Source organism: Aspergillus sydowii, assembly GCF_001890705.1.
Source record: "Aspergillus sydowii CBS 593.65 unplaced genomic scaffold ASPSYscaffold_6, whole genome shotgun sequence".
NCBI lineage: Eukaryota > Fungi > Ascomycota > Eurotiomycetes > Eurotiales > Aspergillaceae > Aspergillus > Aspergillus sydowii.
The window spans coordinates 1,322,642-1,348,073 of NW_024467864.1; the positions used below are offsets into that span (position 1 = coordinate 1,322,642).

Below are 25,432 nucleotides of genomic sequence, written 5' to 3' on the forward strand. Positions count from 1 at the left end.
TCCAAGGAAGGTACGAGAGAGCGCACCTTCCTGCATATTGAAAATGACCACGGCTACTTGCAAAGATAAACATGCCACCATTGTCGCAGTTTCCCGAAAGGGAAATATCATGAACCATGGATGTGAGGTTCATATCTTGCGACTGTAGAAATGGCCCGGCCCCCAGATCCGGAAGACCCAAAAGAGCTGGGGAGTCCTCATGCATAAAAAACATTCTCGATTGTCATTGGCTGGTTGTTTGATGTTGTTGAAGTTGACTCAACTCGTGAAGATCCGCAGGCTGTGCTTGAGGCTGTGGTTGTATGTGAGTCACTGGTCACGAATGGCCAAAGAGACGAAAAAAGGGAGTCATACCAGTTAAAGAGTTGATAGTAATAAATATCAGGACGATAAGAGTAACGTGAGCCTTCGGGATGAAGTCGCCAGTAAAGAAACCTCAACACTCACCAAAGTATGGATGTCGCAGAGCCAGTACGACTTGACGGAAGAAAGCTGGAAGGCGGAGGCCAACTGGTCCGCATAGCAGTCGCATTGTCTGCTTTAACAGGCCAGGCTGTTGTAATTGACAACATCAGAGCCAATCGATCAGGCAGAAAGGGCCTCAAAGCTTCCCATCTAGCTGCGATCACGACCCTCGCAGAGCTGAGTGGGAGCCAACTCGTCAAGGCGCAGGTAGGCTCATGCTCTGTCGGATTCTACCCTCCGCCACACGAGCAAGGACAACAAACTCCCCAAATCGATTCAAAAATTGATATCCGCCTACCGACCCCGGGCTCTGTTTTCCTTGTGTTCCAAGCGCTCTATCCATACCTTCTCCACTCCACATCCGCGGACCGAATCCGCGTGAGCATCATTGGTGGTACCAACGTCTCGTCTTCGCCGTCATTCGACTATGTGTCCCAGGTGCTGATCCCTAATTTCGCACGGGTCGGGCTGCCGCCACTTTCTGTTTGCCTGGAGCAGCGCGGATGGGCGACGGGTCACGGACAGATGGGAAAGGTGATCTTTTCGGTTGACAGTCTGATGAGTGTGCGGAGGGGAAACGGCGGGTCCGACGGCGACTCCCCGAGCCACGAGATTGATCTGCAGCTCTGCCGGCGGCGCGGTACAATTTCCAAGATCGACATCACGGTGCTCGCCCCTGATGATCATCTCGATCAATCTGAGACGGAATTGCAGTCCACCAAGGGAAAGGCAAAGCCCGCGCGCTCAGAAAAGGCCACCCAACATCGTGTTGATACCGCGGGAATTGATAAACCGGAGACTGTACGCGAGTACATGGAGCGTTACACCCATAAATCCCTTCGCAAACGGCTGAAGGAGTTACCCCGAGCCGTTTTTACCCACCGCTCATCTGAAGAAACTGATCTGGGAGTCGTCCCTGTCCAGACCCATACCACTGAGGTCACGCATCGTCGATCATGCATGTACGTGCTGATCGTAGCGCATACATCAACTGGGTTTAGGATAGGGCGCGATGCGTTATATGGGTCGTTGAAGGATGAACCAAAGCCCAAGAAACGCCAGAATAAGCCGCGACAGGATATGGCCACTAGGGTAAAGGGATTTGTTGATGAATGTGTGGATAACTTTGCTCGAGAGCTTTATGACCCCCTGCTGCAAACGAGTCCAGATGGACCAGGAACTGCTGCCCACCAACCTTGCGTGGATGAATACATGAGGGACCAGCTGGTTGTGCTTGAAGCGCTGGCAAGGAAATCGGAAAATACAAACCAAGGTTTTGAGAGCCGGGAAGACGAGAGATATTGGAGCTTGCACACGCAGACAGCTCAATGGGTCTGTCAAGAAATGCTGAGACCGAGGTAACAGCTAGTGCAAGATCTGCCAGGCCTGCTACAATAGATAAAGAAAGATGAGTGCTACAGTAATCAAATTCATAGTAATTGTCATGATGTTTCCGAAAGCATCACAACATCTTCCATCACTTGCATTCTATTTTCCACCGATCAAAACAAAAGTGAGGGGAGAATAGCAGGACTGCCAAAGGCTCGGCCTCAAGTCAAATATGTACTCCATACAGGAAAGGATATCAGGAACATTAGAAAAACAGGAAAGAAACAATCAGTGCTAGCCGCCTGGACCTAGGTATGTGTGGAAATTGAGATAGCCTCCGTGTGGTATATGTAAACTCCCGGCAATGCATCAAGTCAGAGCATCAATGTAGACGATAATAAGGAAATTGAAGGAGAGAAGTGAAGAGAAGGACAGGGAAAGGACACAGCGCGGTCTCCTTGACACTGGTCCCAGCCTGCAGGACCCTTGCAATCCGGTTGAAGGTCTTGGGGTCCCTCTGCGCCCATTTCGCGTCAATCCGACTCGGTAGTTGTTTTGCAGCAACGACCTATGCCATCTCTCGGGTTATCATCGCCTTGTATGGGGAATTCTGGAGGATTTCGGATGGGAGTACACGACGGTAGTCCCTTGGCTGAGCAAAGGGGGAAGACGAGGCCGGACGACGCAGGTTCAATTGCTGAGGGTTCGCAGGTTAGCTCGAAGACAAAACAAAGACGAGCCGTAGAGAAGGAACATACAACACAGTCGGGGCATTTGCCTCCCGAGATATTAACACGGCCACGGCATCCGCGGGGATAGTTGGCGCAAGAGAACATTATGAGAGTTGTTGATAGGTAGGTAGGTTGGTTTTCTTGTTTGTGTTCAGTTGGAGCGATTAGAGTAGTAGGTAGATGCTTATTCCCGTCAAGGGAGACTCGGCTGGCGCTGGAGAAGAGGAGTTTTGTCCGGATCAAGTTGAAAGGAACGACAGAAAGGAACGGAACAGACAGGCGAAAGAGAGCGGAGGGAGGATTATAATGAATGAACGACAATACAATGTCAGGTCGGGACTTGGAAAAAGCAAAGAGAGGCACGGATGGAAAGGGAAAAAGAAAAGAAGATTCGAAGAAGGACCGAAAAGTAAGAGCCCAATAAAAACGACAACCTGAGCAAAAGCCACACGACAATTACGTCAGGATCGAGCGCCGTTTTGTCTTGCAGCGACACTAAGCAGGGAAATTGAAGAATTCGGAAAAGGATCGCAGCCCAAAAAACGCTGTCTTGGAGTGCTGGGGCCCGCTAAATGTCTTGGTGCTGAACTTCGGCCGGCTGAGCTGCGCCACTGTGAATAGGGGCGGTGCGGTGCTTTACAGATTCACACAGTAAGGAGTCCACAGACCCAAGGAGTGAAGGAGTGAAGGGCAATGATAGCCAGCAATAACCACTGCAATAAGCTGATGTTTGTGTCTGTCTTTGTCTCGCTGCGGAAAGCGAGGAGTGCCAGGGCAGCCTTAAGTGTTGCTGCTGGTCGGGGATTTATATCCTCAATGTTTCACTTAGCTGTTAACACGAAGCCGGAGGAGTGGAATCATATAATAGACAGCGAATAATGTCGCAGGCACAGACGGGGTCCTGCCAGGGAAAATAAACAATTAATGTGCCGTATTATTTTCTCGGGGGGCACGAATTTGATGAATAAATCGATCGAAAATTTACTGATCGCAAGGCAGCCATCATCCAGACTCCGGCTGGTTACTCTGGGCATCACCGACTGGCGGACAAGGTCAAGCCCTGAGAGGCTGAGCATCAAAATGGATAAACCAACAAACTTTTCCCGGCGTTGTTTGCTATTGGTCTTGCACTGGTGCCTTGGTTCATAATCTCACTCTCCAGTGAAGACGTCCAATAAATAATAGTCATTATCTACTCCAACCTCGGTCGAAGAGTCTAAGAGTCTAAGACTCGAGTTTGCGCCCTGGTCCAGATTTCCGGGTCCCCGGGACCACCTGGGCGGCGGTTTTATCCATTTTTATTTAAGGGCTCAAAAAGAAACGCGGTCGATCGGTTCCCGAGATAGATCCAGGGCAAAAGAAAAAAATAAATAAAAAAGGCCTGATCGTTTGAGAATGACTCGCGGGCTTTGGCTGATACTCGAGGAGTGATTACAGGGGGCCCATGGGCTGTCTCAGAGAATCATCCCACAACTGCAAGCCTGTACAGACATTGGACAACACGTGCGCTGCTGGCCGTTTTCCTGGGAATCCTGACAGTTCCATAGCCACCGAAGTTTCGGGTAGATGAGGCAGGACTCCCGTCAGCAGGAAGCCGCATCGTCGGCGTCTAGATCTTGGGTCTCGCACAGCTCGGGCCCATCCACTCGATGTTTCTGGAACGTTGCCTAGCCGAGTGCGAGTACGCGAGACAGGCCCCATTCCTGGCTCCTTGGATTTGATCATGATTCTTTCATTATTGTCGGCCCATGTCGCCAGCAGAAAATTTCGCTTACCGGCATCAGCGGAAGCCGCGACCAATGGAATCCTGAGGACTAGCTTTCCTTTGTGTTCCCCTTGTTCAGGTTCACGGCGGTCCACGGTGTTGTCAACACGAAGCTGGCAGGGCTGCCCTTTCTTCTGGTTTGCATCCGGGAGGCCGAATTTCTTGGTCCGGGTGACACTCGTCGATCTCCCCATCTCGGTCAACGATCCTCACAGTTGATTTAATTGGAAGTTGTTTATCCATTATGTACATCCTCCGTGCAGCTTGCATCTCGCATCCTCGACTTTACCTTTTCGGGCTGCATCGATGCCGAAACAACCAGTCGAAGTAGGTCGACCGCGATCTCCAGGCAATCTCGGAATTACCTAGGTAAATCCGTTCCCCTATAAGTTAATGGAGTTCAACCGATGGCCGGAACGCCCCAGTAAGCAGGAATTATAAGGCTGTGTAGGAGGAATGCCTTCCGAAGTTGTATATGGTAGACAGGCAGGAGAGTACTGGGGGTGGCTACGACAATGAGCCGTGGCTTTTCCAGATTACCCAAGCTTCAAGCGCCAGGACCGCCGTGCATATTCATCCCTGTTGACAGGCCGCGTCTTGCTGCGCTCCCTGAGGGTTGGGAGGTGACCAAGGTTGAGGGGAAAGGGAAAATCCCGGGAGTTGGTTGGGATCACTTGACAAGATCATGTGCTGGACATGGGTTCTTTCTTGGTTGCTGCTCTGCAACGTTGCCGTCTCCCGCCTACTACACCTACCCAGACACAACTCTTGTTACATTTCCCTGATTGCTCCTCTCACAACCCAATCAGCGTAGCCCGTCCTGGTTTCGAAGGTGGACGGGACTGCCTAAGAACGCTCTGGAAACTCCGAGCACAAGACCGGATTTATGCATATACGTGGCTCAACCACGAGCTAATTGATATCCAAAGAAGGCGCTGTATTTCTCAAACAGACTTGGAACCCCATTAAAAGCGGTGCCGCATTCGTCATCTTACATATCATTCCCTCCTAGCCGCCGGGGTGACGGGGAGTATCAAGTTTTCTTCCACACAGCATGCGCCCCGGCATCGTATGATTCGTGCCCGGCGTGGGCCAGCGGAGACGTATACCATTGTTAACGTTTGTAAGCAACCTGGGAAATCAGATACTATAATGAAATGGAGTCTATGCGAGCGCTCAGCCTCCCTTCTCGTTTCAGGATACAAAATCGGTGGGGACACTGGCGGCCAGACCTCCCCGATTCTGTGGTCGCTTCGAGGCCGAATTCTATCGTGCAGATGGTGTGAACACACTTGGACACACGGTCCCAAATCCTGATCCTCTTCATCAAAGCGTCAATTGATCAGCAAAATTGCGTGCATGCATCGCGGTGGACAGGACTCTAGTTGGTAGAGGGTCGTCGTTTCCGATTAACCGGCTTCCTCCAGTTGAGTGCGCAAGCTGCGACATACGACCTATGAGAGGAGCGAAAAAGGTTCGTTTATATGATTACAGGAGGAATGCACGGCAATAATAGCAAAAGCCCACCCGCCCCCACTACATCGCGCATTTACGATCCTTATGTGGGGATAGATCTACGGCATCTGACATTTGCAGATGCCTTCAAACTTCGATGGTTTGATGCATGCCGGATCACTAACTGCATCCCGATTCCTATCCTCAAAATACGGGTCTGGAACATTCTAGAGCGGACGAGTTGAGGACGAGCCCTGTTGTCCTAACGGTGCGTGGTCAGTATTCCAAGCTGTCCCAACAGCTCGCGGTTCCAAGTTCGTATTCAGTGAACCGATGATTTTCCGATGTCGAGACCAGATCACCGCTGCGTTAGTGTCCCATGAGATGAGTATGTCGAACGGTCTCTCAATGGCCATTGATCATCTTATCGCAGACAAAGAGCATGCATGTTGCGTTTTTGAAACCCCCCTTCCGCCGTGCCGGTCTTTACAGACTGTTGAAGCTAATGGTTGGAAGGATGCCACATGCCCAACACCTCCGCAGGCTTACATGCATGTGCATGGTATACGACCAATTCGATACTACTATAGCATTGTGGCCATACGCAATTTTGGCTCATGGTCGCCACGTAGACTTTGTGCAGCGAGTAATGCCTTTGGGGGCTAGGAATGACCGTAGAATTTTCCTCATCTGAGTGGATACTCAGGATCGAGGCGGTGCTCATTCGCTGGGCTCCTGGGGGATGTCCGCCCCTGTTCCTGTGACTTACTGGCTTTCTTTATTCCTGAATGTGCGCCTTCGACCTCGTCCCTCGAAGCAACCAATCCTCACCGCGGTGTCGCCATAACAAACAAAGAACTGAATACGTTCGTACTTTCCCCCAACATGGGGCTTTTGCCACCCGGTGATCCGTATTGAATGTACCACAGTCTCCGGAGACTTTATTTCCGCGCATCGGAGTTTCTTTGTTCGCATCGCCTTTTGGCGGTTTGCTTTAGGTGCGGCTTAACCCGGCATATGGCAGGTGATACTCGCCCGCTACTAATTCAAACTTCACCGCTATACACCGAAGACGCGACGGGAATTGAACGGTGAGCGGGGCCATATTTCCTCAAAAGTCATCCGGGGACCACAGGAGCCAAACATAACGGGCTTTCTTTGTTTTTCCTTCGTCAAGGAGGACTAGCGGTTGTTTCTACAGGCGTACACGCTCGACTAGCGCAAAGACTCAGGGAGCGAAGAACAGAAAGATGATATGTATCCCGAAGGTTTTGAGGACAAACAATCGTGACGCCTTCTCTATTCATCCGTCTGATGCCTGAAAGTGACACGGCTCTTTGTCTTTGGGCTCGAGACCGAGCAACTGGGTCCTTGAACAAACCAACGCGATATCGCTGCGCCTAGTCTTGCGTTGCTTACTTGTGGTGCCTGTCCACTTCTAAGCTTTCTATATCGTACCCTACTATAATTTTCGTTTTCAGATATCCAAAGCGTGAACGTATTACCAACTACTTCGTTAAAATGGGTACAACGGAGTGGGGCTAAGCTGGCCAGCATCCAGTAGATAAGAATGTTCAATAATCATGTATTACCATTAACCGATTCGATACATTAGTTTGCTGTCGACTAACTGACCGGCTTATTTCCGGGCGGCATATATTCGCTATGAAATTGAGCTGGACGAGTGTTTCGCCGCGTCTGGCATTTGGATGTTGGGATCTGATAGGTCTTGAGAGGTCCTTCATCCATGTCAGCTCCCGGCTGAAAGCCGCGCGATGGAGGTAGCTGAATTCCGCCTGACATGGGTAGCTCGGGGTGTCCAAAATGGTGAATGTAATTTTATGCTCTGCCTGTCCGTTGCTGCATGCATGGCTGTGTGTGTGTGTGTGTGTGTGTGTGTGTGTGTGTGTGAGACTCATTTGCAGACGACGTATTGGTGTTGGCTTAGGGCTAGCAATCCATTAACTGAGTAGTGACCGGACGATAAACCATGCGCCGAGGATTCCGATGGTGGAAGCCAACACCATTGCGTTGCCCTCACGGGTCAATCCAAGGTATGCTAGGCATCCAACAAAGTATTCCTTCTTCCGCGCCACTTCCTGCCGATGCGCCCAGTCTGGATCAATCGGAAATGGAGCTACTGTTTGGGGCTCATTTACGGCTCGCCTGTCAGAGACGGGAATAGAGACCGTGAGAGCAACGGGGCGATGATCTGAGGTAGGTGACACCGGGAGAGCATCATACTTCAGGACTTTGACTTTCAATTCATCACCCAGCCCTGGAGGGGTGTCTAGGAATAGTATCCGATCACACCAGCTAGGCCACCGATGGCTCGTCCACTTCCATTCCGGAGCCTTATCGGCCTGGCCTGGATCCCGCGCAGCTAGCTGCGCGTCACGGTGATATTTGTATGTTGGCGGAAANGCAATGGCAGCTTCGGATAATCCCTGAAAGCAGCGAGACTGCTGCATTTCACGTTTCAATTGGTCGCTTTTCAAAAGCTGGGTGTAGTGGAATGGGTCGCCTGGTTCCGCATCTGCCTTTGGATACTTGAAAGAGTCCTCCTTCGTGGGAAATCTGTCCGCAGTGCGGTAATTCAGGTCGCCTCCGACGAAGAGGTAGTTCGATGGCGTAAAAATGCCTGGATACTTGCTGCCCGATTCAGGGGAACCTGGCAGTAAAGCTGCGCTCTCCGACTCGTCCTCATTTTGTTCATTATTGCGGGTACTAGCGCCCTCTGGGCCACTAAACACCAGCCTCTCTACCATGCTACGCCAATCTGCATTTCTGCGCGCAACAGCATCCTCCATAGGTGCGAGATGTGCAGCAATAAGAGTGAGATCAACACCTGCCTGTGGGCCTCTGTGGCTCTGGTAGGACAGTCGCGACGCAACAGCCGCCTTATTACCTATATCCTGGAAACCAAAGCCCACACGTGCGATATCAGGATGCGATAAGTAGTTGGCCACGTCCGATCGTGCAAAGACCATCAGGCCGGTCATACCGCTGTTCTCGGTGACGACATTGACATATTGGGTATCAAACCGCCGAAGCGCAGCGCGATCCACCGCCTGGGTAAAGGACGTAAAATATGGTACTAGGAATGATCCGCCTAGGAATGCGTAAGCCAGAGGGGCGATTTCTTGAAGGCTGAGCACGATTAGATCGGGGGGTGGGGAGCTAGAATTGTCGGTGACCGGGAGGGCGTCGAAGAAGTGGTTGGAAAAGTGTTCCACGTCAATTTGAGTGAGGGCGCAATTGTATGTAAGAAAATAGATACGGAGGGATTCCATTATGAAGGATGTTCTCACTGCAAATGTTGAGTAAATTGGAGAGGATGAATGTGGGCAGTTGAAGCTTTGTGGATGATGACGATGACGGTATGGATGTCCATGTGATAAGAGCCCATCTTATCGCTTATCGATAAGGATGGTTTTCTTTTCCGGACAAATTGTTTATCAGGATGCAACCAACTTTCTAAACATCGCCCAGAAGGTGATTCCTGCTATATAGTAACACGTCTTCTACAAGCACCTATTTACTTACAGCTTCCCTCGCAATTCTTCTTCTAACTCAACTAGGAGGATTCCTTCAGCCACGTCCTCCTCTTCCTCCTCCATCTCAAATACCCACTGTGCGCGTCCAGTTCGTGGGCTTCTGACCTCAAGTTCCATTTTCATCTGTTTAATGAAGGCGACAACTTGATTCTCCTCCACGACGTCACCAGGTGCGACAAGAATTTCAACCAGCTTACCTGACAACGGAAGGACAATATGTCGTCCGTTGCGAGGATCTCCACGGCGATGAGACGAGACCAGGGCCGAGGCGGAGGTATTTGTCGTTACCATCTTCATTCGGTATGCTGCGGCAGCTGAAGCTGTGGTATATTCGACCTCTGCTGAAATGGTTGAGGGAAAATCATTTTGTAGCACGCGCGTGAGCTGAAGGTGGTGTTTCTGCTCGTGCGCCTCTTTTTGCTGAGCACGCAGGGGCTCAAGAGTGATCGACCACGAATCGCCTGGTCGAAACAGTAAACTGGCCTGGGGCATGCTTAGACCACCAGAAAGCCGAGATATCTGGACGGATGTTTGCAGTGAGCGTGAAATATTATCTCCCAGGTGCACCGCCTCGTCGAGGTGCTTCTCCAGCCACTGCGTGTCTATATTCCCTCCGAGGAAGTCTTCCTGGCCAATGATCCCTCGCAGCAAGTCCAAATTGGATTTGACTCCTGTTATTCTCGTATCTGCCAGCACTCTTCGTGCTTTCAGGACTGTTGCCTGCCAGCTCAGTGAACCGGTAACAATGATCTTTGCTAGCAGGTTGTCGAACTGTGCGCCGACTACAACGGGGCTCAGACCTGCCATGTCGACATGGGTATCAAGACGGACTCCATTGCCAGTGGGGACGCTGAACTCTGTCACCTTGCCCACGCTCAACGAGAAATTAGCACGTGGATCCTCCGAACATAGTCGAAGTTGGATTGAGTGGCCACGTGGTTCTGGGCAACGGCCTAGGCCAAGTTGAGTGAGAGAGTACCCCTGGGCGATCAGGAGCTGGGACTGGACAAGATCAACTCCAGTGATAGATTCGGTGATAGTATGCTCCACTTGGATACGTGGGTTGATTTCTAGAAAGTAGAACTCGCCAAGCTGTTCGTTAACAAGGAATTCCACGGTCCCGAGAGATTGGTATCGAATTGCCTTCATTATACGCACAGCTGCGTCTGCTACCTTCTTCACCAAATCATGGTTTCGATCACGGATTGCTGATGGTGCAATCTCGACAATTTTTTGAAACCGTCTTTGCACGCTGCAATCTCGCTCCCATAGGTGTTGCACGTCGTTACCATCACCGATTATTTGGATCTCAATGTGGTGAAACCCGTCCAAAGCCGCTTTCTCCACGAAAACTGTCTGTGAGGGTGACTCGGCCGTAGATGCTCGAACTGCGTTCTCAAGTTCTTCGTCTCCGCGTACAAGCCGGATGCCCCGTCCTCCGCCACCATCAACGGCCTTAATCATGACGGGGTATCCAACATTGTGGGCAAACGCCTTGATCTGTTCTGGATTTGCTGAGGCGCTTGATGCGCCCGGTGATGTCGCCATATTGTATTCCAATGTTGGTAAGACGGGAACATTATTCTCCATTGCCAATTGCTTCGCTCGAAGCTTGTCCCCTGTACGATCCAAGATCTCCCAACCAGGCCCGATGACCATAACCCCAGCATCTTGCATGCGCTTTGAGAACTCCGCACTCTCACTAAGAAAGCCGTATCCTGGATGGACGGCATCTATTGCATGTTGTTGGACTAGTCGAGCGAGAAGTTCGATGTCCAAGTACCCGTCAGGGCCAATTTGCAGGGTATGCTGGGGATGCCCAATATCACAATGGGAGCGATCATCCTCCGTGTATAAGGCGAATGTCTCAAGCTCTGGACATGCCTCTCGTGTAGCTTGGAGAATGCGAACAGCAATTTCCCCTCTGGCTCATTAGCAATGATGATCGACGTTGGCAGCCTTAGAAGAGAGCCACACCTATTTGCAACTAGTAATCGTTGGATCTGGCGTGCGGATGACATGCTTATATTGAATCTGTGAAGATGCTATGGAGATTATCGTTGTCCGGAGTAGTCAAGTTCATGATGTACGGGTAAATGTCGTCTCTCCGACAAGGTAACCGTCGGTCCTCGGCCTCATTGCTTACCCCTCATGAGGAGGAAATTGTTAGACGAGCAGTTACATGACAGCACCACCTACTTCAGATGGATTTATTTGATTGTATTGAGACATAGAATATCTGAAAATGTCAGACGATAAAAATTCCGGCACGTCAGCGACGAAACGGCTGCGCCAAGTGTCTTCGCATCTAAATCTCCCTGCGGATTATGCTGACGTGCGTGAACAAATCAAGACGCTCCAAACGATCGCTGCAACACCAGATCCGTCCCGTCGGGGATATGTCCGACAAAAACAAGCTGGTAAATTATGGGTACGCGAACGACTTGAGCAACTTCTAGACACAGATAGTTTCGAGGAAATCGGATCGTTGTCTGGAACGGTAGAATGGAAGAAAACGGGGCCAATGAGGGAGAAACCAGCTTCTTTTGTCCCTAGCAATAATGTCCAGGGTATGGGGAAACTTCGCGGTAGACGTGTGCTATTGACAGCGGACGATTTCTCTCTACGCAGTGGCCACGCAGACGGCGCATCGACAGGGAAGACCATCTACCTAGAGAAACTGGCGGTAGCGCTGAAGCTGCCCGTGGTTAAGCTGGTTGATGGCAGTTCTGGTGGCGGTAGTGTCACGACTATTCGAACGGAAGGCTGGAGCTATCTTCCCTACGTGCCGATGTTTCACCATGTCATCCAGCAATTGAACGATGGCATTCCGAACGTCGGTGCGGTTCTGGGACCTGCGGTATGCGTATCCTTAGACACCGTGACTACTTAGGGTCACAGCTAATGCGAACAGATCGGACTTGGAGCTGCCCGCGTCACTTCGTGCCATTTCTCTGTGATGGCCGCTGATGTGGGCGCCCTATTCAACGCCGGTCCAGAGGTGGTGAAGGGCGCTACCTTCGAAGACGGTCTAGGTTTTCAAGACTTGGGCGGACCTGCGATTCATTGCACCAACGGGACCATTGACAATATGGCCGCCAATGAAGCTGAGTGTTTCGAGCAGCTTCGAACAGTGCTCAGCTACCTTCCCAACTGCGGTCGATACAATGCACCACCAGTGGTTCCCTGCAATGACCCAGTGGATCGGGAAGACGAATCTCTCCGTCGAATTATTCCCCGCAAGCAAACCCGAATGTACAACCCCTGGACAATCATCAAAAGCGTTGTCGACCACGACTCGTTCTTCGAGATCGGACCTCTCTGGGGCCGCACTGCTATATCAGGACTGGCGCGTCTAGGTGGACGTCCAGTGGGAATCATCTCGCTAAACTGCGAAGTAAACAGCGGTGCCCTAGACGCGGCAGGGAGTCAGAAGCTTGCTCGCCTATTGAAGTTGTGCGACGTAATGAATCTCCCGGTCCTGCAATTCGTCGACGTCCGTATGTATTTTCCCGCCATCTAATAAACACCATTCGTCCAGCTAAACTTTCTACAGCCGGCTACGCCATTGGAACAGTAGCCGAACGAACTGCAACAATGCGGTGGGGTGTCGAGCTAGCGAAGGCCTATTTCAGTACTACAATACCTATATTCAGCGTGATCACTAGGCGCGCATACGGTGTCGCCGGAGGCGTCATGCTAGGCGCACGAGATCCTCATATCCAAGTCGCATGGCCATCCGGACAATGGGGTTCTCTACCTCTAGAGGGCGGTATTGAGGTCGGACACCGTCATGAACTGCGCGAGGCAGAAAAGCAGGGCAGGAAGACAGAGCGGTATCAGGAGTTAGAGGAGGAGTACCGCCGGTTGATGAACCCTGTTCGGACGGCGAACGCGTTTGGTGTTGAGGAAATTATTGACCCGAAGGATACACGGAGCGTGGTTTGTGGGTGGGCGAGACATGTGTATAAGACGTTGATGCCGATTAGACTTACAGATCGGGCAGCTGGGAGGATTCATCCTACATTTAGCTGATTTTGACGATGGTTTGAAAGCCGGGGCGACACTTTTTTCTTATGGATATCGTATAGCAGGCAACATGTTAGTACTCTTGGACTATATACCTAATGGGACAAGGCATTGCTCCGTTAATATAAATATCAGAGCCTATATTACTCCGCGCCATTCACAGAACGTTACTCATGTCAATTATTTTAAATAAATTAACAGGTGGAGCGCTGTCAGCCCTGAATGCGAGTCTCGTCCATTTAACCGAAATGATCGCTTGGCAGCGTTTTAGCTGTTGATAAACCCGATATACCCAGTTTCAGAGTCACGATCATCACAGAATAAGTGACACTTGCAGACATGACAGCATTCACAATCGTCAATGGCCAGATCTATACCCCAGGTCTGGCTATTGTTGATGCACCGCAACCATCCACCCCATTAGGAGGAGGCAAGTCTCTCACCACCTCATTATTTAGCATAGAGCCTCAGGGTCTAACAGGGATTCCTATTAAGATACACTCCACGTCGCCCTCGACGTGTCAGGAAACGGCCAGCTTTCGCTTTCTCCATCTGACGATGCGCCAACGCGTTTCCACGAAATTACCCTCTTCCTCACTTCATCCGAGAAGGAAAAGAACCTGACAATATCGAACGGCACATCAATCGAATCGGAGAACGAAGAGGCGCCATATGTCGGGCCCATCCTTGACCTTGAGCCCACATCAACAGTGAAACACGTTAATTGGATTTGGCCCGAGTGCTTTGTAGGCGAAGGGGATGGAGACTCCGACTCAGCGAGGGGGAACTATAATATATCCATGCACCAGGCGTTTCGCTGGAATGGGACAGACTATTACACAGTATTTGATTTGCCGATTTCAGTGTCGAATGGGATTGAGGAAAGCGATGACAGGGCTGATTGTGCGTTGTTGGAGAATCAGTATGAGCCTGGGGTCATGGCCGCGAGTAATCAGTCGATTCCCGGGCAGCCGTGGGTTGGCGAAGGGTCCGATACTGTTGTAATTGATGATGAAAATAATGCGCAGAGAGTGAAGAGTGTGAAGGGGATGTGGTGGGTTGTAGTTGGGTTGGTGTTCTGTACATATACCTCAGGCTGCACTCTATAAATCGCCTCATGGGCTCCGCTTATCCGCTTCTCCCCGCGCTTCTCTCCGCACTTCTCCCCATCGCTTTCTGACTAGCCCAGCTCTATCTCATTTTAAATTGCAACAACGGCGATAGACATCATCTTTTAAACAAACTTTTCCCTTCTTAATATGTCGCAGAGCCAATGGCATTGTGGGCTCTGCTCAACTCAATTCACTCGAGCAGAGCATCTCCGACGGCATCTCAGGTCTCGTATGTCGCTTTACCAAGCAGCATATCCCTTCTAACAAGCGACATAGATGAGAACAAAAGACCCTATGAATGTAGTCTCTGCCAGAGGTCTTTCACGCGACGGTATGTTCTAGTCCGTGTCCAAGAATGAACCTGACTGTCAACAGAGACGCGAAGACTCGTCATGAGAAGACATGTAAAGTGCAGCCCAGCGAGCAAGATGGTTCCCTAGGAGATGCAGCGCAAGTTTCTACAAGTCCCACTCAGATTCCGACTGCTTGTTTCGATAAGTTGTTTCATGGAGTCGGGGAGGAGTTTCTAATGAATGTGCCCTCTCCGCCCGACTTCGCTGCTCTAGACTGGCTGTATGGGACACAGATAAACCCTGATAGTATAATAACTGCAGAAAGACTGGAATTTCTAGCCCGCTTTACTAGCGAGAATGGGATGGGAACGTTTCTTGACCAAGAGACCCTGGACGAGCGGCAAAAAATCGTTCTAGAGCACGAGAATACCAGCGGCCATATAGCAGCATGTGTCGGGTCCAATGTTTCTGGGTCCTTCTTGTCTCAAACAGTCGAGCCTTCTATGCTCCATATGGGCTCGGAGGAAGTTGACCCCTTAACGACGAGAACGTTTGAGATCCTCCATCATTTCCACTCCCTTACCGCCCGGAAAACAGACAAAAGCGTCGTGAGACTAGATTGGACAGAGGAGGTTGAATCTCTATGTCGTTTGTTTTTCTCACCGAGCAATATAACCCGCTTCTTAGGATATTTCTGGTCGTTGTGGTATCCTAACTGCCCATTCATACATCGTGCATCGTTCGATCCCCAGTCCGCACCGCCTGCTCTGCTCTGTGTCATGCTTGTGATCGGTGCATGTCTCTCTCCACATCCCGATGATGCAAGCACAGCAAGGATGTGGCTTGATTGTGTGGAGGAGCTAGCTTTTAGCGATAGTTCCTTTTCCGAGGAGTGCACCTCTGCCCCGTCCCATGCTATCCTGGATCAATATCTTGAGCGGAAGAAGAAGCGTCTAGAGTGTCTTCAAATGGCGTACCTCGTCTGCTCGTTGCAGAAAAGGGAGGGGTCGACTGAGGCGCGGAATAGAGTGCGGAGATACAGGCATGCTACTATGGTTATGGTGAGTCTTTCTTGGCTTTCGACCGTTGTCGGCGAGTCTAACTGTCAAAACAGCTTGCAAGAGATATTGGACTTGCAACAGCATCGCATAGGGAACTTAGTTTAGATGGTCCCTCAGAGACTTGGTGGCGTCAGTTTGCTATCGAGGAGGGATTAATCAGGTGCGAAGCCCTTGTCATAATGCACTGCCAGATAGCTACATATAAGCGTACTCATCACGGAACTAGGACTATAACGTACGTGTTTTTATTCGACGCAGCTTTTACTATATTCCACAATTCACCACCCCGAATGGTCGTTTCTGAACTCAAAATGGAGACGGCCTGTCCCGAGGCCTCCTTCCAAGCCGGATCTGCGGAAGAATGCTTTGCAGCCCTGGAGGGCTGGAAACAAACTATCTTCTGGCGCCGCCATTCATCCATTGTCTCTGTTGTGAAAGGTCTCTGCCAGAAAGAGCTGACGGCTGAATCCGCGGATGAGTATTCTAAAATGGGGACTCTGAATCTATTTACCGCTGTGCAGTGTATGTTTGATCAAACCGAGCGCCCGGATATAGATCGTGTGGGACAGGTCTTGACTAATTGATTGTCAACCAGGCATCCACTCGCTGACATTCCATCTCCAAAACTCTATCATATTCGAGTCGACCCTATTACCGGTTAAAACAGGATTAGAAAACTGGCGCCGCATATGGAACAGACGTATACCCGAGGATCAAAACGTCCCGAACCACCCAGACACACTATGGAAGAAATTCGGACACGCCAGCTACTCCGCAGAGCTATGGCACCTGGCGCGGATTATCGTCCAGAAGATTCGGGACGACAATGCTGATGTTGGGGAGGACGAGAATTCGGCTCCTGTGCTTGAGCGGCCGAGGAAGAGATATGACAATACAGATATGACAGATGTCAATGGGTTGATTATGGAGTATAGGCGACTCAGCTTGGGAGGGGGCATTTGATGCTTTGGATTAGCTGTATATCCGGTATCATGGTGGCTGAAAGAATCGCCACGAAAGGCCGTGGGGCAGTGGGCACATAATATCCTGGACGTCATCCCCAGATGCTGCGGCTGAGTCTTTGTCAAGCGATTGTTCAGACGACTTGGTTCGCAACGCGCTGCGTCTTTTCCTGTGGTTCTCTCCAAATGCACGAAGGCGTGGTGTCATTTTGGCAAGGGCGTCCGGAAAGCGAAATGCCAGTTGTCCATCATGCGGGGCCATGATTTCCTCCTCTATCCCAGCGATTAATGTGTCAACCGCAGCGTGAAGGTCTACAGTACTGCGTGCATATTCCAAGTCCCAGCCTTCGCCAGCAAAGAGAAGGAGTTTGGAGGACAAGGTTCCGAGCGCGTGAGAGTGTGCTGCGTACGCCGGGTATGGAAGGCTTGGGTATTGTCGAGGTGGGATGGATGAAAATACGTCGAAGAATGTCCTTGTCGCGGCTAAACATGACAAGAGGACGTTGGCACGCTCTGAGTTACTTGCAACTTCGGTCAAAAAGTCGTCTTCCAGAGCGATCTCATATAGACTGATTTCGAGATTGTGGTATTGCAGAAGAAGCAGAGCTGATAAGGCTTAGCAGGGTTGACTAAAAAAAAGGGCGGTACATACAGTCATGTAGGGTATTGGGCGGACATGGTTTGAAATGTCGCAGTTCTGCCTCGACAGCCTTGACGCGCGTTGGTATAGGGGCCGAGGTAAACCCTGGGGGGTCTATTTGGCTACAATCTATACGTCTGATACTGCCTGAGATACGATGTAGTCGCACCAAATGGACCAAATAGAGATCATTTGGATGTTGCGCAGCCTGTTCAACTGCATGGCAACACTCCTCAGTATAATCCGTGTAGTTCATCGGATCGAAGTCACTGTGGCATGTTGAAACTCTACAATATTAGCCCTCCGTAAGTTTGGGCGAATAAGAGCTGAAACATACATGGCACTCATATAAAAGCACCCGAGGTACGTCCGCCGCTCATCCAGCGTGCGATGGGTGGTCTTCCTCTCGTAGTCCGCTGGGAAGCTTTCCAACGGTAGAATCCTCCTCATCAAGCTCGGCCTGCGATTTAGACCTAGGTCACTCAACATTGCCAGAGACAAGTGAAGAACACTGCGTATTTGAGATCCCAGCTCAAGCTGAAGATGATACCACCCTAGACAGACAAGGAGTCCTTGTAGGAGGTCTAAACCTTTCTCTCCACGGGTAACGATAGCAGATCCAATCCACTCTCTAATACTATGCGCCATGTCTAATTGTCGGTCTGTATCATCGAGGCATGACACCATAACCATCGTACAAAAAAGAAATGGTTTGCTTTGTCGTAGTTCCGACGCTGTTGCATCCGGCGGCACAGCCACAAATGGGAAGTAGAGGGCCATTTCTGTTTGGAATTTGTGGAGGATCCCTTGAGCTTCTTCATTACTGATATCGGCGAAGATGCTTTGTCTGATTATAAAAGTTGTACCGCCATCTGCGCTCGCGTTCAAGAGCGGCCTGCGTGAAGCAGTAACAACAGCCGCCACATCGCTTAGTTTCTCCTCTAGTCGTGCGACATCTCTGAAATCAAAGTATTCAGCAAGCAAGTACAATATCCAACAGCTGCAGGTACTACTGCAACGTAACCGGGACAAATAGAGTATGTACATACGACGGCCGTGGACCCACCCTTTTATGCACTCCAGGCAGCTGCATCGTGCAGTCTTTTTTTAAGCGGAGACATCTAAACCGAGCATAATTAGCTGCATACAGTCTAGGCCTACTTTCATTAAGGTACTGTGTATTTGAGGGAATACTAACCGCTTACACGCACCACCGTCCTGCGTCGTGCCCTCGCATCTGACCTTTGCATGTGCACAGGCCCGACAGGCTTTTGGCTCTCGGGTGCGCGGAGGTCGGTGTTTTCGGGGCATGTCGCACGTGGTCTATTATCGTAATCCAACACAACACAATTAATAACCTTGCGAGAGAGTTACGATGGCTGACGCGCCGACGGAGTCGCGGAGGGCGATATCACGGGACACGGAATTCCGTGTCCCCATTCGGCCAATCAGACGGGGGCGCTGGACTGCTCCAACATGGGGGCCGACGGAGAGACGGCGAGCAGCCTGCGATGACAACGAACATATAAGGAGACGCGATCCGCTGTGGGATTGGGGCTGGAATTGTTATTAAACTGGCAGCTACTTAGTACGCTATTTATCCTACTTGCTTTCTTATCACAGCCATCTCGGTTCAACTCTTTCGTTTTGTGCTTCTGGAAAATATATACTTCCTGAGTTTATTCTGCACACAAATTTTCCAAAATGACTATTGTCTCAACAAGCATCGAAATCGCTGCATCTCCAGCTACCGTGCGCGAAAAGGTACTTTACATTCATATCCATGTCTAAATCCATGTCCATATCCATAGCCCTAACTAACTCCACTACAGTTCCTCGACTTCTCCTCCATCCCAACATACAGCGCAACCGGTTTCATCCGCTCAATCCAGCCCGACGACGCCTCAATCGCAGGAAAGAACCTGAAACCAGGCAACAAACTCCACGTCACCGCAGGCTACGGCAAGTGGAAATTCTCGCCTCTTGTTGAACAGAACACCGAAGAGCTGTTTTGCTGGCGGGGCTCGGTGCCGGGCCTCTTTACGGGGGCGCATGCGTTTCGATTCGAGAGTGTTTCCGACTCCGAATCTTCTGGGGCTGGAGCTCGGACGAAGCTTGTCCACGAGGAGAAGTTTAGTGGGTTGTTGGCGGGAGTTATGGGCGAGGGGTACTTTGGGAGTTTCTTTGGGATGAGGGAGGACACGAGGAAGGGGTTTGAGGAGTTTAATGTGGATTTTAAGAAGTGGGTTGAGTCTTCGAAGTAGGCGAGTTGGTGTACTCTCAGTCTAGGGCTTACTGTTACGTTCCCTTTTGCGTTGTTTGTTTGAAATCCTCTGTGCTCAGTTATACCTAATGGACTTGGTCCTTCCTATTCTGACAAAGTACCTTTGCTGGTTGCACCTTCCGAACATTGCAATGTACCCTAGGCTTTGTGAGGAAGGTGCGATGGATCGGTCGTTCTTTCCTCCTTTACGTGAATGGATGTGTCCATGATCTGGGTTGCAGTTGCCTTGTAAAAGGTTAAGATATTCTTGCAGAGTCCTTTACAATCCAGCGGCTTTCTCTCGCCGACGAACCCGTACCTCGAAGTCGGTTGGTTTGACGAACCAGTAGTTCTCGGTATTCCAATTTCGTTTCTCTGCAGTAAAATCAAACTCACGGATTATTCGGGGAATGAGTTTCGACATTTCTAAGATGGAAATGTGCTTCCCAAGACACGTTCGAGAGCCCAAGCCAAACTGCGAGAAACTTTTAATGAGAGTGTTAATTTATAAGAAGAGTGAACGTACCGGCATATACATCTCATTCATAACCTTCAACCTTTCAGGTTCATTTTCGGCCTCGATCCACCTCTCTGGTCGGAAGGCCTTTGCGTCTTCAAATATCGTCTCGTCGTAGTGCGGTACCCATGCATTGACACCGACGACAGTTCCCTCGGGGAAGAAATGGTTGCTGATTTGTGCGCCGCCAGGGGGTACGACTCGCCAGAAGGGGAGCCCTGTTGCACTGTGCATACGGAGCGCTTCCTTCATGACGGCTTGGAAGTAGGGCATTTCTTGGCTTTCTTTGAAGGTGACTCGTTCGCTGCAGAGGCCTCGAGCGGTGTAATCGTTGATTTCCTGGCGTAGTTTGCTGAGGACGGCAGGATAATGCAGGAGGTGGTACATAATTGAGGAGAGACTGATTGCTGTTGTATCTGACCCGGCGATAACATTCGAGAGACCCATCATGAAGACGTGGTAGTCTGTGACCTTTTCGGGGTCTTTGTCTCTGGCGAGGATCATCTTCTCCAGGAATGTTTGGGTTTTCAAGGGACCATGTTCAACGTCGCTTTTCTTCTGTGTGCTGTGACGGGCAATCTTCTCCTGGACATACCGCATGATATACGCTCGACCGCCTGCTCCAGACCAGGTAAAGCGACTCAAGGTCCCGAACAATCGAGGATGCCATTCATGGTATATGCCAATCAGCGAGCTATACGCCATTAGGTTCTGGAGGGCCCCGATGGTCCCGTCAATATCGTGGCCTCTGTCGAGGAAGCCTACCAAGTCAGTATATAAGCTCCGCAACTACGTATTGTCCAAGCTCACCAAAGCGCTGCCCGTAGGTGATCTCCCCAATAACATCAAAAGCATAGAACTGGAGCCACTCCCCAAGATTGAACTTCGCGTCTCGCTCAGCAAACTCGCCCAATCTTTGGAAGAAGACATCTGCGCATTGATCCACAAACTCCTCATAGTGTACCAGCGAGCTCATCGAGTATAGACTCGAGAACCTCTTTCGCGTCTCGCCTGTTGCCCATACGCGATTAGATTAGCACTGACCCTAACCAACTAACTCTGACCCTTGATACTGAAATCAGAAGAAAGGGGACGGCAACCGACCATGCCTCTTAATATCCCTATCAGGGAACAGGGTCCACCGCTCAGGATCCGGGTGTTTCCACCCCTCATACCACGCGGACTTCGCGAACTTGGTGCCTGTCCCGTAGATCGTTTTCAACGCGGCTCGGTCACTGATACTGTAGTGGTCTGGAGCGATGCGCACAATAGGTCCGTATTGCTTGTGCAGACGGATGTTGTCGTCTTCGAAATGCCCGTTCCATAGACGACGGAAGTACCAAAGGCGTGTGAAGCGTGCCCAGAATGGGCCTGGGATGGACTGGAGGGCGCGTGTGGTGTAGGTTAGATAGAGGAGGGATAAGACGTAGCGAGTTATCAAGAGGATGGGCACAAGAGCAAGGAGCATGAGTGTGTACATTTTGAAGGAAATGGTGCTTGAATTTGTGTGTATGTTTGATGGGAGTTGGTTCTTTATAAAGTACTGGACTGGAACAAGCTTGCAGATCGTGGGTTGCTGACCCCACCCCCACCGCCACTGCGGAGATCACGGCCCTGCAAACACTCCGCACTATGGGGTGGTATGTTAATGGTAAGCAGCGTTGGGGAGATAAGAACTAACTAACCAGCTTGGGTCAGTGTTAGTTACTAAGTGAAGCTGGCCCGAGGCTAATGAGAAAAAGTTGAGGTTTGACCATTCGAACGCCGTATAGATATATTTGCTAATTAAAATACAGATACAACATGGTCATAAGCGTAATATGCTGAGAAGAGTGACAAAATTAACCCCAAAAAACAGCCGAAAATGACAGAGTGGGAATCGTCCCGAATTTACTTCCATCCCATAGAGATGCGTAGCTTTCATGTTTGAGTAAAGTATTGCTGGCAAGGCCAGGTAGTCGAAGTGTCGCCAAATTTAAGAACGGCGGTCACCCCAGAGACCAACAATGCCCATTGAAAGAGCCAGACCAGAGAAGAGAGCCCTCACGCACTGTGAGCGGCGCTCAGTTTCCATTTCCTTCCGCACAATCTCGCCGTTGACATTCTCCTCCGACTCAACGACCACAATGTCATCGTCCTTCTTCTGCGACTTTCCGGAGCACAGAGATGCGTATCCAGTATCTCGTACAACGCTGCAGAGCCAGGCCTTGATGCCGTTCTCGCGGTGGAACCAGTAGTCGACGCCGTAGGAGCCGACGGTCGACATGACTACCATCCAGACCAAATATGGGTGTTTGCGGTGTCGCGGTGAGATTCCGTATGCGAACAGGAGGCATATGTTGGAGATGTTGGCGAGGCGAAGGCCGTGCTTACGGTTTAGGCGCTTCACTTCGTTGAGAGATTTGGAGGCGTTGGTGGAAGTGGAGAGGAGGCTGAGAGAAGGTACGGTGATGGTAGAGGCGGAGTATGATAGACCCTACACTGTAATTAATAACGGATTTTAGGATGGAACCAATAGTACGTACGGTTAAGAGGCCGAGGGAGATGGTCCCTACGAACTTGGTGACGGTGATCGGGCACGCCATGGCGGAAATTATGCGGCAGCACTGGCGACTGAGCGCGACAAGATGTAAAGGCTGCGGATGGCTCTATTCCGTGGATTGCGGGTTCCGCCCTACAAACCGTGATGAAAGTCGCCTGTCGTGGGCCGGGGTGGATGGATACAGGAAGATGAACAAGCCGCGCCTGCAAGTTGTCTTTGATGCGGCGGAAAATTGTTGGTGACGTCGTAATTGGCCTAAGGCATAAACAGCACGGGCGAATCAGCGCAGTGGATTTGGAAATCAATTAAGCGCCCAACTGTGCGTTGGAGAAGTTAACTTACTGTTTGATTAGAATAGCTAAGTAGGACATCTAGTAGTCTCAGTGGTACGAGGGCTTATTTTCGATGTACCTGCTGTGAAAGTTGCTTATATACAGCACTGTTTGAGCCCGGACGAAGTGTGCATAATATTTATGCATTTTATGTTGTGTATTGATAACAGATCACTAAACACTGATTAGGACTTAGGAGAACCTCGGCAACCGATAACCGCGGCTCCAAACGTGGGGACCTGTCAGCTTCGACTGCCGTTTAACTAATTAGTTCACACCTTCACTCCTGATTCAGCTTGGAACGACCGTCCAGAGTCGCTGTACTTTTATCAATCAAAATGCCACTCCCCAAGTCTGATTACCTGAGCGATACATGGAAGGATGGCCTGTTCAGTGAGTGCCCTCGTGCGAATGTGAATTGACTTGAGCTAATGCTCTGTAGCGAACAAGGTCGTCTTCTGCACCGGTGGAGCAGGCACAATCTGCAGCGCGCAGGTCCGCGCACTCGTTAACCTAGGTGCCAACGCCTGCATTGTTGGCAGAAATGTTGAAAAGACCGAGAAAGTTGCACAGGATCTTGCCACAGCTCGCCCTGGTGCTAAGGTGATTGGTATTGGTGCCGTGGATGTGCGATCGTTCGATAGTCTCAAGGCCGCGGTGGACCGCTGCGTAAAGGAATTTGGAGCTATCGACTTCGTGATGTATGTCGCAAACTGCACAGCCGGTGTCTTGCTTGCTTGCTGACGTTGTCCTCTTGTCTAGTGCTGGTGCGGCGGGTAACTTCCTCGCCTCGATCAACCAGATCTCTGTGAATGCCTTCAAGTCTGTAATGGATATTGACGTGCTGGGCTCATATAATACACTCAAGGCGACAATTCCGCATCTCCTTGAATCAGCAAAGAAGCATAGAGTGGACTCGAAGTCATGTACGTTTCTCTAACAATTTCTCTGCGCCCGCTTTGACTTACATTTTTTGGTAGTGAAACCATCCCCAGAAGGGACGGGAGGCCGAATCATCTTTGTTAGCGCCACACTACACTACACTGGCGTTCCCTTCCAGGGTCACGTCGCAGTTGCAAAAGCCGGCATTGACGCTTTGTCTAATACTGTTGCGCTTGAATACGGACCGCTAGGTGTTACCTCGAACGTCATTGCCCCGGGCCCTATTGCGTCAACAGAGGTCAGTTATAAAACAAGATCATTGTTTGGAGATAGACACTAAATGCTCCTAGGGCCTGGATCGTCTTCTTCCTTCTGATAAGATGGAGAAGTATGTCAAGTCGCAGCCACTCGGCCGATTTGGCTCTGTTCGAGATATCGCCGATGCGACGGTTTATCTATTTGCGGACACTGGTAGTTACGTGACTGGCCAGATCCTAGTTGGTGAGTAATCATTGCCCATTTTTGAATTCTATTATTGACTGTGTGTATAGTGGACGGTGCCAGCTGGCGTATTTCTTCTGGCGTTGGATCAGCTGACTACCCCGACTTCCTGCTTTCAGGCGATGAGTTCGACAAGGTGAAAGGAAAGAAGAAGTCAAAGCTTTGATTCAAATTACGGTTTGCTTTTGGGGGTTGGAGTATATTCTAAATTTTCCTTTGTCCCATTAGAAGATATATACAAACAATATAAGGTGGAGCTTTATTGACATCTGATAATATAAAGCTAGATTCCATCCTTTGTTAGAGGATATGTACCAAGATGAATTGACAGAAAGAAGCCGAGACAAAGCACCGGCATTGTCCACTTGGTACTTTGAGAAGTATAAGTAGAGATGTATTCCCATACGCGCCGCAATCCAGAACTTGCTCAGGGTTCGCGGGAGGAAATGCCAATATCCGTGGTACGGATGATGACAAGCTCGGACACGAAGATGGTATGGAAGTGGCCAGTCATTACAATGAGCTTGTATGTGAGGTCATATCGATACTTGCCGTCAGCTCTGGGTGTAGGCTCAGGTGCTCTTTTGGAGAATAGTTGATATGGTGGAAGTGTTTGTACGGGAGGACTAGGCTGTGGGGTGTGGTGGATTATTAATTTCCTAAATGTCGTCTAGAACTAAAATCCATCTTCTGTTTTTCTTCATCAGCTTGCTTGCTTGATCGTATATCCCTTCCAGTCACACGGAGTACCTTTTGTCTAAACATTGGCATTGATGTCATGCCGAAGACGCTGGGCTCTTTCCATGTAACAGAGATTACCATACAACGGAGATGGGTATGACGGTGACGTATAACCGGTCCCAGGAAGACGAATAGTCATTGAATTTGGCGTGTTTGGTCGATAAGGTGGGCAGTGCATCGAAACAACAATAAATGACATCACAACAGAGATGAAACCACTTCAGATTCGCCTCAGCTTGGACGTCCAGCTCTCTG

At 50.2% G+C, this 25,432-nt stretch overlaps 13 protein-coding genes across 13 annotated transcripts; 6 read left to right on the plus strand and 7 right to left on the minus strand.

The window, feature by feature from the left end:
- Positions 1–453: 453 nt before the first annotated feature.
- Positions 454–1,827, plus strand: ASPSYDRAFT_32338 (putative RNA 3'-terminal phosphate cyclase; the record flags this gene model as incomplete). The annotated part of the gene is made up of 1 exon (XM_040844965.1): positions 454–1,827. One exon carries the CDS (start codon positions 454–456, stop codon positions 1,825–1,827), a length of 1,374 nt encoding a protein of 457 aa, XP_040702088.1.
- A 227-nt stretch (positions 1,828–2,054) lies between these two features.
- Positions 2,055–3,006, minus strand: ASPSYDRAFT_1045764 (uncharacterized protein). The gene is made up of 3 exons (XM_040839801.1): positions 2,553–3,006; positions 2,205–2,491; positions 2,055–2,123 (listed from the first exon to the last, which is right to left on the minus strand). The coding sequence occupies exons 1-2, from the start codon at positions 2,628–2,630 to the stop codon at positions 2,363–2,365; spliced, it is 207 nt and encodes a 68-aa protein (XP_040702089.1). The 5' UTR covers positions 2,631–3,006; the 3' UTR covers positions 2,055–2,123; positions 2,205–2,362.
- A 674-nt stretch (positions 3,007–3,680) lies between these two features.
- On the minus strand, positions 3,681–4,735 carry ASPSYDRAFT_1047182 (uncharacterized protein). Its single transcript, XM_040839803.1, has one exon. It carries the CDS (start codon positions 4,482–4,484, stop codon positions 3,957–3,959), a length of 528 nt encoding a protein of 175 aa, XP_040702090.1. The 5' UTR covers positions 4,485–4,735; the 3' UTR covers positions 3,681–3,956.
- A 2,971-nt stretch (positions 4,736–7,706) lies between these two features.
- Positions 7,707–9,038, minus strand: ASPSYDRAFT_32340 (putative inositol 5-phosphatase; the record flags this gene model as incomplete). Its single annotated transcript, XM_040844966.1, has 1 exon — positions 7,707–9,038. One exon carries the CDS (start codon positions 9,036–9,038, stop codon positions 7,707–7,709), a length of 1,332 nt encoding a protein of 443 aa, XP_040702091.1.
- A 199-nt stretch (positions 9,039–9,237) lies between these two features.
- Positions 9,238–11,570, minus strand: ASPSYDRAFT_46320 (putative pyruvate carboxylase). Its single transcript, XM_040847197.1, has 2 exons — positions 11,280–11,570; positions 9,238–11,226 (listed from the first exon to the last, which is right to left on the minus strand). Exons 1-2 carry the CDS (start codon positions 11,321–11,323, stop codon positions 9,288–9,290), a joined length of 1,983 nt encoding a protein of 660 aa, XP_040702092.1. The 5' UTR covers positions 11,324–11,570; the 3' UTR covers positions 9,238–9,287.
- Positions 11,548–13,337, plus strand: ASPSYDRAFT_152672 (acyl-CoA carboxylase subunit beta; the record flags this gene model as incomplete). The annotated part of the gene is made up of 3 exons (XM_040842215.1): positions 11,548–12,162; positions 12,217–12,802; positions 12,859–13,337. 3 exons carry the CDS (start codon positions 11,548–11,550, stop codon positions 13,335–13,337), a joined length of 1,680 nt encoding a protein of 559 aa, XP_040702093.1.
- ASPSYDRAFT_1045558 (uncharacterized protein) lies at positions 13,249–14,768 on the plus strand. Its single transcript, XM_040839800.1, has 3 exons — positions 13,249–13,761; positions 13,827–14,672; positions 14,720–14,768. The coding sequence occupies exons 1-2, from the start codon at positions 13,671–13,673 to the stop codon at positions 14,438–14,440; spliced, it is 705 nt and encodes a 234-aa protein (XP_040702094.1). The 5' UTR covers positions 13,249–13,670; the 3' UTR covers positions 14,441–14,672; positions 14,720–14,768.
- ASPSYDRAFT_1046019 (transcription factor domain-containing protein) lies at positions 14,769–16,904 on the plus strand. Its single transcript, XM_040839802.1, has 6 exons — positions 14,769–14,774; positions 14,819–15,133; positions 15,196–15,797; positions 15,851–15,957; positions 16,024–16,319; positions 16,393–16,904. Exons 2-6 carry the CDS (start codon positions 15,094–15,096, stop codon positions 16,758–16,760), a joined length of 1,413 nt encoding a protein of 470 aa, XP_040702095.1. The 5' UTR covers positions 14,769–14,774; positions 14,819–15,093; the 3' UTR covers positions 16,761–16,904.
- ASPSYDRAFT_32344 (uncharacterized protein) lies at positions 16,788–18,710 on the minus strand (the record flags this gene model as incomplete). Its single annotated transcript, XM_040844967.1, has 5 exons — positions 16,788–17,365; positions 17,412–17,668; positions 17,737–18,357; positions 18,449–18,520; positions 18,598–18,710. The coding sequence occupies 5 exons, from the start codon at positions 18,708–18,710 to the stop codon at positions 16,788–16,790; spliced, it is 1,641 nt and encodes a 546-aa protein (XP_040702096.1).
- Positions 18,711–18,784: 74 nt separating this feature from the next.
- Positions 18,785–19,663, plus strand: ASPSYDRAFT_204410 (SRPBCC domain-containing protein; the record flags this gene model as incomplete). Its single annotated transcript, XM_040843852.1, has 2 exons — positions 18,785–19,163; positions 19,232–19,663. Exons 1-2 carry the CDS (start codon positions 19,104–19,106, stop codon positions 19,661–19,663), a joined length of 492 nt encoding a protein of 163 aa, XP_040702097.1. The 5' UTR covers positions 18,785–19,103.
- A 279-nt stretch (positions 19,664–19,942) lies between these two features.
- Positions 19,943–21,647, minus strand: ASPSYDRAFT_152542 (cytochrome P450; the record flags this gene model as incomplete). The annotated part of the gene is made up of 4 exons (XM_040842207.1): positions 19,943–20,137; positions 20,189–20,940; positions 20,990–21,190; positions 21,284–21,647. The coding sequence occupies 4 exons, from the start codon at positions 21,645–21,647 to the stop codon at positions 19,943–19,945; spliced, it is 1,512 nt and encodes a 503-aa protein (XP_040702098.1).
- Positions 21,648–21,796: 149 nt separating this feature from the next.
- On the minus strand, positions 21,797–22,925 carry ASPSYDRAFT_46323 (uncharacterized protein). The gene is made up of 2 exons (XM_040847198.1): positions 22,705–22,925; positions 21,797–22,655 (listed from the first exon to the last, which is right to left on the minus strand). Exons 1-2 carry the CDS (start codon positions 22,762–22,764, stop codon positions 22,155–22,157), a joined length of 561 nt encoding a protein of 186 aa, XP_040702099.1. The 5' UTR covers positions 22,765–22,925; the 3' UTR covers positions 21,797–22,154.
- Positions 22,926–23,391: 466 nt separating this feature from the next.
- Positions 23,392–24,602, plus strand: ASPSYDRAFT_32348 (SDR family oxidoreductase; the record flags this gene model as incomplete). Its single annotated transcript, XM_040844968.1, has 6 exons — positions 23,392–23,446; positions 23,496–23,754; positions 23,816–23,979; positions 24,034–24,233; positions 24,286–24,436; positions 24,487–24,602. 6 exons carry the CDS (start codon positions 23,392–23,394, stop codon positions 24,600–24,602), a joined length of 945 nt encoding a protein of 314 aa, XP_040702100.1.
- Between the last annotated feature and the right edge of the window lie 830 nt (positions 24,603–25,432).